This window comes from Monopterus albus, unplaced genomic scaffold (assembly GCF_001952655.1).
Source record: "Monopterus albus unplaced genomic scaffold, M_albus_1.0 scaffold2.1, whole genome shotgun sequence".
In the NCBI taxonomy this organism is placed as follows: domain Eukaryota; kingdom Metazoa; phylum Chordata; class Actinopteri; order Synbranchiformes; family Synbranchidae; genus Monopterus; species Monopterus albus.
The window spans coordinates 6,571,785-6,584,321 of NW_018127882.1; the positions used below are offsets into that span (position 1 = coordinate 6,571,785).

Here is a 12,537-nt window from a genome sequence, read left to right on the forward strand (position 1 = left end):
AATGTCTCTGTCTTTCATTGCAGCTGTAGACTGGGCAAGAAAGCCTTCACTGTTTTTGACCTGTGTCCTGCTGAGTTGCAAAGGGAGAACAGCTTTTGAGCATCACCAGGGATGCCGGTATTGTAGTTTTGTTAATATGGAAAAGGATATCATGGAATCAACCAATACAACGCGGTCATTGTGGGGAATGGCGGGGAACAGGGGAACCAGTTGTCTGTCTTCTAGTTTCAGGCTTGTGACCAAGAGAAATCCTCATGCGGTGCAGATAACGTAACCAGGTGTTGGAAGGGTTTTGTTTTTCCTGGAGGAACAGACCACCTGGTTTGTTCCTCCAGGTTTTGCTTTTTCCCGCTTTACAGCAACAACAAAAAAGCAAAAGACTCCGGTGGTGGCACTCCTGACTCTGTCAGGACAGGGTTCAATTCCCTGCGGTGTCTTGCTTTTTTAATTTGCTGTTTGTGGAACATTGATCCAAGGTTAGCCAAAGAATAAAGAAGTTTTGGTCCGTGTCCCATTTCATCCTTACAGATGCTGATAGCCTCTGAGATTTTCACATTGCATTTAATGCATGTAGGTACTGTGTATATAAAACCTGGAGGTTGACTAAAGCTGTGAATGGCATATCTGCCACTAAGACAGGACATTAAAGCAGACTCTGTATATGATAACTCACACTACACGTTTAAATTGGACCACCTGCATGGCCAGAAGCCATTACTTAACTCCTCAAACTGTGTTTAAACCAAACCTAGTGTGTTCAGTGACAACTCCAGTAAAGTTTGGGTCAACCAAAATTGTTACTTGAACCATTTCACTCAGTATTTCTGTTGCTGTAGATCATGACACATACAGGGGTGGTGCTGCCAGAGCTTGATTAGCCCATCCAGATATGGTTTCTAAATGTATTTTCAGTTTGTGGCCTCATTTCAGTGTATTCTCTCCAAAAAAAGTGATGTTTTTGTATGTATTCGTTGAACCAACTTTGGACCATGGATGTGCAACCCAACTCGCCAGATGGCTCCCAAATGCCTTGGATGGATATCTCGTTGGTCATTCGGGTCATAACATGGAATCCTTCGCACACACCATATTAAATGACAACTTATAAGGCCATACACCCCCCTTCCTTTCTGTTTCGGTTAAAATGTGAGAAATTGTATCAGCCTTCAGAGGCCAGCAAATTTGGCATATGGAAGTGCTGTATTTGCTTTTAAAACACTGCAGATATATTATGTAGCATGATGGTCTTTTATATTGTATTATTGTAGTAATCTGCGTCCAAAGTTTGATGATGCTTAATTATCTATACTGCTTATTCCCAAATAGGGTTGCAGGGTATCTGCAGCCAATCCCAGCTGACATTAGGCAAGAGGCAGGTGCACTGTGGTCTGGTCGGCGATCTTTCACAGGGCTGACATGTAGACAAACCACCACACTTGCTCCTATGGGAGGAAGCCACGCAGGCACAGGGAGAACATGCAAACTCCACACAAAGGCGGTGGGTCAGCCCAAGCTCAAACCTTGGAGCCTTCAACAGCTGTGCTGCCCATGCTTAATTATATTACTTTGAATTATTGCTATACTTTTGGAATGTGCTGACAAATGTACTATGCATGTCAATAAATTTATCTAGTTAAATGGTTGTGTAATTCTCTGTTCTATGGGGGCCCTGTGGTTTAAGAATCAGTGGATGCAAACATGTTACCCTATTAATATGGTCTTATGAAGCCTTGTATTATCCTTGTCAACTGAGAAGGTGAGTTCAGAGCAGTAACTTGTCTGCTGCACTGGTGTGATAAATTGTATACACTAAATATACTCTAAGCCACCAAAACTACTTCAGTGCACATGGCCACAAATGTAAACGTGTCACATCCAGGATTAACCATTCAAAGAGCACTGGACTGGAAAAAAAAAATCATACCATTTATGGTAATTTGATTTTGCAGGAATTATGTTTAAATTTAGGTAATAGAATATCTTAGAAGTAGGGCTGTGTATTGGCAAGAAGTAGGTGATGTGATCTGTGTCATACAGGGGTTACTGTTTGATATATTGCAGTACTGTAAGCAAGGCAGTATATTGCTATTTTTTTGAAATTTTTAGGAAACTTAAGCAGCACTTTATGCATAAAATCTAAATTATTTTTATGCAATCAGAACAGGGATTTGCATTTCAGTCCCTGTAACTTCCAGCAACATAGCACTATTTGGGATGTGAGCTATTTAAAAATCGAGTGTTTTTGAAAATCAATACAGTATTGGAAAATACTAGTGTCTATTTTCTTAAACCCTTATTTAGAACCCTGATAACTTCAGTTTATGTTCTACTTTAGGGGAACTGTCCAAGGAAAATTTAATTACCACAAACCATCTGACCATGTTGGTAATTCATCTCAAAATCTAAAATGCCTGTCATTCTTTATTAATAGTGACTTAAACTTCCATGTGGTGGGCAAGGGTTTGTGTGCAGAAATACAGCTATTAATTGCTACAAAGACGAATTCTGTTTCCAAAAGAAATATTTGTGGGTTTTTCGTCAAGGTCATGTTGTGGCTCACCAAAAAGTGCTTTAAAAAAAATTCAGATTTTGACTAACTAGACGGTTTGTCTAGATTAAGTGTGATATAAATTCAGTTCTTGTGCTATTGTCGATGAATCCGAATAATGTAGGTTGACTGATACCAACCTATTGTGGAACCAATTCGCAGAAACAAAGTTCCCACGGAGCCATTTTACATCCGTGCCCGTCGTTAGCAATGGCTCTATTATGAGGTAACCTATCTTAGCATTCGATCTAGTGCTCTCTGTGTGTGTGTGTTTGATGAGGTGTGGAAGAAAGAGGAGATGTGGTCCTTTTTTGCCAGGGATCCAGTCAAAGACTTTGCTTATGAAATTCTGCCAGACACCCAAGAAAAGTGTGGAATATGGACTCTACATCGGGGAAAACGAAAGGTAAAAGAGGCAGACTACTACTGATCGATTCTCCGCTAACGGTTAGCATTGACTTAGCTCGCTTCGCTATGGAGGCCGGCCTGTCTATCAGCTATCCGTCCAGCTAACATTAACACTTTCATCCAGCCTTTAGACGCGCTGTTCGGTGATATATTGAGGTGGTTACATATCATGCTTGTCAGATTATTTTTGATCTTTCTCGCCGATTAAACGTCATCGTTGATTTAAATGTTCTGGTTGTATCGTTAGTTCTCGCTAACGCTTTGTTTACTCCGAGAGACAGACACGTATTTCTCGCCACGTCACCCTGTTTTAGCCAAGTTAACAAATATTAGCGGTTCTTCGAATCGTTTTTACGTCAATGCTTAATCACATTAATAAAGGTTTCGCTCCTCATTGCTGACAGCACCTCACACAACCCACAGTCTTTATTATTAACGTACACAAGCTGAATCTAGACTGTTAGTGTCGTCCTCTTCAGTGCATGGTCACATTATGGCAAACAGTTGCTTCCTGTTTTCCTTATCCTTAGTGATATTCATTTTAACTTTTTCTTACTTCTTCTCTGAAATGACGTGTTATTATCATAGGATTGTATTTGATTTTACAACTGCTGTTTGATTCAGCTACAAAGCATAGATGTTGTTGTAGTAGTAATTTAAGTCATACATGTCATTTAGGTGAGTGAGTGATTTAATCTGAACCTGTCTCCTCAGACCAGTGGAGAGTCGGTGTCTGTGTTTGTGTACGAGGTCGCACAGGGATCAGAACAGCAGACACAGCTGGCCAAGGCTGCCTTCAAGCGTATGAAGACCCTGCGTCACCCTAACATCCTGGCCTATGTTGATGGACTAGAGGTATATGTTTTGTGAGTTAATTTGCACCCACTGTCATTAGTTTAGTAAACTGCCATTGCCTATAACGCTGAGAGGAAAACATCTTTGAGCCTTTTTAGTGAAATGTTCGGTAGCTTTCTTTTGACATTGTCTCATCTCCACAATCTGATCTGCTTTGTTTTGCATGATTACTTGCAGACAGAGGTCAGTGTGAATATACCATTGTAGGATTTTATTATATGGTAGTCATTTTCAGTATTGTGCTGTATAATGTCACCAAAATGTAAAGTTTTCTCAGTTTTTGTGCATATCAAGAATATAATTTCCTGTGCCAATGAGGTTATGTTTTTACCAGTGTTTGTTGGTTGGTTGTTCACAGCATAACTCAAAAAGTAATGAGTAGTTTTTTGTTAAATTCTTTAGTGAGACAGGGTATGGCCCATGGTTGTTTTATGAAATTTTGATGCTGATCTGGATCATCATCTGAATCCAAGAATTTTTTAAAGGATTCTTAATTATTGTGAGATGGGGCCAATAAGACTCATGGAAAACCTACAAGTGTGAGACAAGAAATAACGCTACAGACTTGCAACTAACATCCAACTGTAGATGAAACTCTGCTGATCCAGTAGAGGGTTAATGGCTACATCTCGAAGAAAGTCACCATTACTGAAATATGGTTTTTCTTGAATAGCTTTCAAACTAATAATGATGTCAGTGTGATTCCAAATGCCAGCAATAGGTTTTCATGGTCAAGGAATCATATTACGAGGATCAAACTATCATGATAATATTGATTTTAGGTTTAATGGTATAATGGGGAAACTGAGCTGCCTTGGTGGAGGTGTGTGTTCTGTGAGTTAGATCATAGATTAAATTAGATTGTACAGTAGTTTATAATACCTCAACTATTAATCAATTTGTGCTGTACTATTAGTGTACTATTATACATGTTTAATTGGAGCATCTTTAACACTATCAAGCAATGTAATAGGTGACTGCTAGCAAAGCCTTGTGCATTAATTGTCTCCCCCTTTGTGTGTTTTGGTTGCATGTTCACAAATCTGCTGATGCCTACCCCTGATCACACTGAAACTGAGCAACAACTGGGAAGTTGTCCAACTCATTGCACTCTATTTTTTTTCTTACTGTAAAGCCCCTTTAAATTAGTTTGTACCAAGCTGTATTGTCTTTTCACTTGCTTTAGCTGAGTAGTCCTGGTAATAGTTTAGTATTCACTTTTGTTGCTTTATAATAGAAATCTGTGATCAAACTATACTGTTTACTTTGAAATACTGTTAAGTCATGTAAATGGAGAATTAACAGAAGAGTAATAGCCCAAATATTCTGGTCGTTACAGACTGAGAAGAGCCTGTACCTGGTGACTGAGCAGGTGACCCCTCTGGCAGTCCACCTGAAGGCCCAGGCAGAGAGAGGTGGATCTGGGGAACTGGAGATCTCATGGGGATTGCATCAGATAGTGGTAAGGGCCAGACAGTATCTGAGAAGTTCCTGGGTGCCTTAAATTTGCCATTTGTATCAGCTATTCTTGGTATACCTTCTCTTGCCGTCTAGCTGTTTATTTGTGCTGTTTGCCTCCCCCTACAGAAAGCACTGAGTTTTCTGATCAACGACTGCCACCTGCTCCATAACAACTTGGGCGTATGGGCTGTTTTTGTGGATCGAGCTGGAGAGTGGAAGCTAGGAGCCCTTGATCATGTGACCCCTGAGGAGGGTGACCCAACTGGGGTGTCACTCCCTGCCCCAAAGGCTGTTTACCCAGACATGGAGAAATATGACCCACCAGAGATATCCAGCAGCAGTGGAGAGACATGGTAAGAAAAGGATGTAAAGAACACAAACTGAGAAAAGCTAGTCAGAATAATAACAGGAAGTTATACAGGGAGTGAAGAGGAGCAGCTTTAAGAATATCTACAGAAAGTGCAGAAATGACAGACTGGAATATATAAAGTGATGGTGAGATCATATTAAACCTGGCCCTGGCTATTGCCTACTTTGTTACAGGGCAGGGGAGGTGTGGAGACTAGGCTGCCTGATCTGGGAAGTGTTCAATGGGCCGTTACCTCGCACTTCCTCCCTCCGTTCACTGGGAAAGGTTTGTATTCTCCATTGTTCCTTTGCGTAATTACCATTGATTCCACGATGTTGGATTTCATGTGTGGCGATGTCAGAGGAACCACTGTTATTTAACATTAGCTAAAAATGGGGAATAACTGAAAATAGAAGTATGCAAGGGGGCATATATACAGGGGCTGTAAATTAGATACTTGTATTTTTGCTAAGTTGCCTTCAAGCAATTATACTTCATAGGTCCACTGACATCCAAATATTTGTTTGAGACGTGGGGACGCCTTCTTCACACTTATTTTCTCTCTCTCATCCCCCCTGTGCTCACAGATCCCGAAGTCCCTGGTCCCTCATTACTGTGAGTTGGTGGGTGCCAACTCTCGGGCTCGGCCAAACCCAGCCCGCTTTCTCCAGAAATGTAGAGCCCCTGGGGGATTCCTCAACAACAGCTTTGTGGAAAGCAACCTTTTCCTGGAGGAGATCCAGGTACACAGACTCGTAGACACAGTGGCATCTAACTATGGTGTTTATGTTAGAGCCACAGTCAGTTCCTGCTACTGGTCACAGCCTTAAGTTTTAAGTATCAAGATAGAGATTGATGCATTTTTGTTGAAGAATTTTGGGTGTAGATGGTTTAATTTGCTGTCTCACAGCATTGGAAACTATACTGTACTACAGTCTCTAGTATTTATTCTGTTCATGGTTGTTGAGACACTTTTTTAACTGTGAAACTCAAGTCTTAATGGTGCAGCATAGAAAATATTATAGTGTATAATATATTATATAATAACTACAATTTAAACTATCCATAAAATGGCCCTCTCTAGATCAAGGAGCCAGCTGAGAAGCAGCAGTTCTTCCAGGATCTGAGTGACAATCTGGACTCCTTCCCAGAAGACTTCTGTAAACACAAGGTCCTGCCTCAGCTGCTCACTGCATTTGAGTTTGGCAATGCAGGTGCTGTTGTCCTCACACCACTCTTCAAGGTAGGTCCTTACAGCCCATGGAAACTTTCACATGTCATTAAATATCAGATCATCATTTTCCTAATAAAAACAAAACTATTTTCAAAACAAAGTCGAGGTAAGACATGGTTTTTCTGGTGTTAATACCTCAGTGCTGATGTCATCTGCTTCTGTCTGTGTGCCAGGTTGGGAAGTTCCTGTCTGCAGAGGAGTACCAAACGAAGATCATCCCTGTTATCGTGAAGATGTTTTCCTCCACAGACCGAGCCATGAGGATACGACTTCTGCAGCAGGTATGTAAGCCTAGTTCACCTGGCTATGGAGAATCTCCTTCAGTGATTCAGTGGGCATATTAGTTGTATTTTAATTTAATTTAAATTTTCCTCCAGCACCATGTTTTGCAGCAGCTACTTTAGTACCAGGAAAGAAAAACATCAGTTCAATTTTACATTGTTTCTTCTGTCTCTCTCTGTCTTAGATGGAGCAGTTCATTCAGTATCTGAATGAGCCAGCGGTCAACTCCCAGATTTTCCCTCATGTTGTTCATGGCTTCACAGACACCAACCCTGCTATCAGAGAACAGACTGTTAAGGTAGATTGTGCCCTTAAACATCACCACAAACCAGGAGGTGTTATTACATATTACTGATGGATGTTTACAGCTTGTTTTAGCTATAACCCTTCTCTGTTGTCCCCATTCCCCTCCAGTCTATGTTGCTACTGGCTCCCAAGCTGAATGAGACCAACCTGAACCAGGAGCTGATGCGTCACTTTGCCCGGCTGCAGGCCAGAGACGAACAAGGCCCGATCCGGTGCAACACCACTGTCTGCCTGGGAAAGATAGCCTCCTACCTCAATGCAGGGGTAAAGCACAGCCACACTACTGTGTAACACTTCATCCATTTATTTTAAGGCAAGCTTAAACCAAAGTTCAGTAAAGAATGTTTGAATGGAAGAATCTGGTTATCCATCTTTTCACAGACTCGACAGCGTGTTCTGATTTCTGCCTTCTCACGAGCCACTAAAGACCCCTTCCCAGCTTCACGTTCCGCTGGTGTCTTGGGCTTTGCCGCAACACACAACTACTACAGTGTGATGGAGATCGCTGCCCGCATCCTGCCCACCCTCTGTGCCATTACTGTCGACCCCGATAAGAGTGTCAGAGACCAGGTACAAACAACTGATAAAGATTTATGAGTACATGGTGCGTGTAATTTCTCAGTATTCAATGTAACTACCTCAGGAGTATTTTGACTATTTATCAGCTAAGAAATTGGACTGGATCCAAAATAATAACATTTAACCTCTGTACAGGGTAGATCTTTTTTTGTTGTTGTTGTCATCACTGATGCTAGTGTATGTTCTGTTCAGCATGTGCTCCTCTATCTTTCTCTTTGTCAGGCATTCAAAGCTATCAAGAGTTTCCTTTCCAAACTTGAGACTGTTTCAGAAGACCCCACCAAGCTGGCTGATATAGGCATGTAACACACCACCGATGAGCAAAGTCTCTCCTCGACAGTCATGTCTCAGTCAGGAAACCAGTTTTATATGTTACATATTTGTTTACATATCTTGCTCAATGTTGAGAGAAAAGAAAAATACTTCTTCAGCTGGCTCAAGTAGAGCAGATGCTGTTAAATTTCTGAAAGTCTGAAAATAAAAACTTAGAATTCTCTCTCCTGTCCATCCTACAGAAAAGGATGTGGCAGCATCCGCACAGCCTGCAGGTGCCTCTTCCAGCTGGGCTGGCTGGGCTGTGACTGGCGTGTCCTCCCTAACTTCTAAGCTGATTCGCAACGCTCCAGGGACAGAGGGGGGTGCAGCAGCTGAGGGCAGCGGGCCTTCCAACTCTGCGAGTTCTACTAGTGCCACCGATGCAACACCTGCACCTGGTAGGGTTATCAGATTGGATTCATGTCATGGACAAAACAATGTTTTCACTTTGGTCTGAAATTCAAATCCAGGTGTCATATCCTATGAATCCCAAGATGGGATGTCTGAAACCTTGTATTTTTTTTCCCTATCACAGGTTCTGAAGATAAAACTCCACAAGCCTCCCTGACTCACCATGGTGCCTCTAGTCGCGCCAACCCATCACAGCCTCTTGAAGTGACGGACAATGATGATGAGCCAGTTGGAGACCGCTGGGATGACGAGGAGGACTGGGGAAGTTTGGAGGTAGGTTTTCACCACTTTGGACTGTATGACAATATTATTGGCTATAAATGAGACACATGTTTGTTAGTTTAATAAGGATTCATAATTGTAATGTCAAGTCTCATAATTAATGCCTTTTCCTGAAAGGAGCCAGACAAGGCTCACACAGAGACGGATGACTGGAACACTGACTGGTCAGGAATGGCATCATCCAAAAAGAAGGCCAGTGACAGAGTAAGAGCCCTTTCATTTCAGTTAAACTGTAATGCCTTCAGTGCTTATAATATTACTGTTAACGCTGCTAACACTACTGATGTTATTGGCACTGTCAGTGAAAATTAGAAAAGTCCTAATACCATTATTTCTACTACTATGTTGTGTAGGCTTCAGTACTCACTGAAAGGGTTCCTGTGTAACATGTATAGTTTTGAAAACAAAAGGAATTTTCTACACTTTTTAAAAATTTGGGATCTCATTTCACAATGTTGCTCAGTTGTACTTGCTTTATTAAAGGTGCTTTGTGCTTAGACTGCAATCGGGTAAACTTCATGAATCCATCCAGATGTCATTCATAAATTGAGAACATGTGATCAGTGGGACAGGGGATTCATCTGGTTTTCATTCATCTTCATTTCAGTCTCATATTATCGCCCTAATATCTAGGTGGGCCGGTCGTCGTCCTCCATAGCGGTGAAAAAGCAGAGCTCTGACTGGAGCAGCTCAGGCTGGGACGCTGACGACAGCTGGTCCAATGAGAAAGAAGGCCAGGGTCAGAGCTCTGCCGGCGAGGATGGCTGGGGCAACGACTGGGGAGAGGAGGAGTCGGACACAGCCTCTGTCAAGAAGACACTCCCCCTGCCCGAAGGGGTGCGATTAACCAGCGAGTACAACTGGGAAAGCGGAAGCACGGCGAAGGGGGCCAGTCAGAATGAACTGTTCGCCAGTGTATCCCAAAGAAACACAGCCAGTTCTGCTGTATCTATGGTGAGGACGTTGATTGGATTTGAAAGAAGCAGATTGTCAAAGGTTGTGAATCCTGAAAGTGTAGGGTGTGTGTACCACATGACAACTAAACCTTTTAATTAATATGGGTAATATGCTTCATCCTTCATGATTTGTTTGTGCAGATTTAAACAGTTCCAAGCCGTTAGGTTACCATCAGATTTACAAAATGGAGGTAGGTGGATGTAGGAGGAGGTGATAGTGTCATCAATTGGCACCTTAAGAAAAGGCAAGTGGTTGCTAAAACATTAAAGATTAGGTGTGAGGTGAGGGAGGTAGTCTTTACAGTACAAGGAGTTTATTGTAGTTGTGTGTTCTTGTGTTTTCTCGTCAGGCAGGAGATGTCTGGGGAGGCGAAGCAATGGGAGACTGGGGAACCGAGGAGAGCTGGGAGTCACTGGATGGAAACCAGGGTAAGTCTCCCAACTGGGCTCCCTCATCAGAAACGAAAAAATAGAGGTAAAAATAAACAAGGAGAGCAAAAGCGGTGACAGGGTTCAGTGGAGTGACAAGGGTGTTTCAAACCCATTGGAGATTTCTGGAGAAGCTTCTGTCTGTGCCAAGTGCAGCTGAGCACCTTTTGTTGAAATTGGGAGATTTGTTGTCATTCTTGTACACCAATAGCTCACGTTCAGTTAAGTCTGCACATATGTGGCAGCTTATGACCTCAGTGGTGTTCACACGAGAGTCGGATGCATGTCACAGACATGAATGTGAACCAGTAACACAAAAAAAGATTGTCGCTAACAAAAAAAATTGGGCCTGTGTCAAAAGAATTTACAAAGAAGCAATGAAGTCACTGGAATCTTTCAATAAGAGATTGGTTTACTTGCAGCAAGGAGACAAGTCAGCATGAGCATACAGAGTTGTCTGAATGAGCTTAGTCTAAACATCACAATATATAACAGAAAGGGAACTCCCTGACCAGGCGTCAGTCAATGTGTAAAGTAGATTTAAAACAACAAAATGAAGTTGAAGGGGGTTTATGGCAGGAACAGTTTATAGCTGGCTTCCTTTAAGTCTGGAGCGCCATTTGGTTGAACAACACACAAAGTACTAAAACAAAGATGAAACATGTCCTTCAGTTCATACAGGCAGTGTCTCACAGGTCCCTGTGGTCTGTTCTGAAAGTTTAAAATCCTTTGTATAACATGTGTTGGTTAATGTATTGATTAGAACACAGTTTAAAACATACTTAATAATGTCATTTTCATGACAGCCTGTAATATGAATATAGCCTAATCTTCAGATATTCTTAGATGACCATTAGTTAACTTAGTGTCTGCCTGTGCATTGAACTGTATGTCTTTATTGCTGCCCAGGTCTCAGCAAGGCTGAACTGTCCAAGAAAAAACGGGAGGAGAGGAGGAAAGAGCTGGAGGCGAAACGGGCAGAGCGCAAAGCTGCCAAAGCTCCTCTCAAACTGGGCGCACGTAAGATGGACTGACAGGGATGCAAATAGAGAGAGATGAGGGTGGGAATGGAGAGGGAGGAACCACAGTGACTGGACCCAGAGCAACAGATAGAGGTCTGACATTCCACAAGTAAAGGACCAGAGAAGTGTTAATGGTGGAAAAAAAATACTGTGAACAGTTGCTAGAATGGGGGTGGCTTGTTGGTTAAGCAGAGGAAAATGTTCTTCTGCTCAGTCCACGACTTTCAGCCTTTAAATGAAAAAGCCACAGTCCAGGACTTTATGAATGAATCGTTGTGGATGGAAGAAATGAGGGGACACAGGAGTGGAACAGAAAACCCAAAGACATAAAGCGGCACAGAGCTGCGCTCCCCGCAGCAGAGGCCTGAGCTGATTAGACAAAATATCCTGATGGTTGTTGTTTTTTTTTTTTTATTCATAGCTCATAAACTTGCAGTTGTAAAGATGTATATAAATGGTGCAGTGTTTTAAAATGACATGAAGAAATGATTTTTTTTTTAATGGAGAAAGAGTATATATAACAGAAGGTATTTCAGAATCAAACATGATTTTGGTGTACACACACACAGTGGATATGACTGTTTCAGTTCAGCTGTCACTTACTTGTAGATTTACCTAAAATCAATCCATGCATGCACTTGTGTATTTGTGTGGTCTAACAAAAGGTTCCATGGCAAGAAATTACATGTGGGGTTACTTTGCACATAAATACAACACTGTATTCTACTAAACTGGCCTGAGAACCAATATTTCAAATCTATAAATGAGAAACTCATAGTGGAGCAGCTCAGCCGCACAAGGACATTAATTTGAAGCTGTTGTTAGGTAATTTCTTAGTTAGATAAATATGGATTAGAGATCTGTTGTATTAGAAGATGTTAGTGCAGCCAGGATGTCTTCCTCAGGCTGTTAAATGCAAGGTTAGTTAAAAAGCAGAGAAAGGCTCAAGTCAGGGACAAATGTTATTATGACGGTAAAAGTAACCATAATATTTGTCTTAATGTGTAATGTTATGTCAAATTGTTTTAGATACACACCACGAAAACAACAGCCACACACATTATTTTCTTCATGTTTTGTCTACTGCTCTGCTCAGCTGC

General features: G+C 41.7%; 1 protein-coding gene across 1 annotated transcript; it reads left to right on the forward strand.

Annotated features, from left to right (window-relative positions):
• Window positions 1-2,682: 2,682 nt before the first annotated feature.
• scyl1 (SCY1-like, kinase-like 1) lies at window positions 2,683-12,250 on the forward strand. The gene is made up of 18 exons (XM_020595924.1): window positions 2,683-2,954; window positions 3,671-3,811; window positions 5,151-5,273; window positions 5,399-5,625; window positions 5,816-5,906; window positions 6,209-6,364; window positions 6,706-6,864; window positions 7,029-7,136; window positions 7,322-7,435; window positions 7,552-7,707; window positions 7,825-8,013; window positions 8,245-8,320; window positions 8,538-8,735; window positions 8,873-9,021; window positions 9,148-9,234; window positions 9,664-9,984; window positions 10,337-10,415; window positions 11,325-12,250. Exons 1-18 carry the CDS (start codon window positions 2,847-2,849, stop codon window positions 11,447-11,449), a joined length of 2,607 nt encoding a protein of 868 aa, XP_020451580.1. The 5' UTR covers window positions 2,683-2,846; the 3' UTR covers window positions 11,450-12,250.
• Window positions 12,251-12,537: the final 287 nt, after the last annotated feature.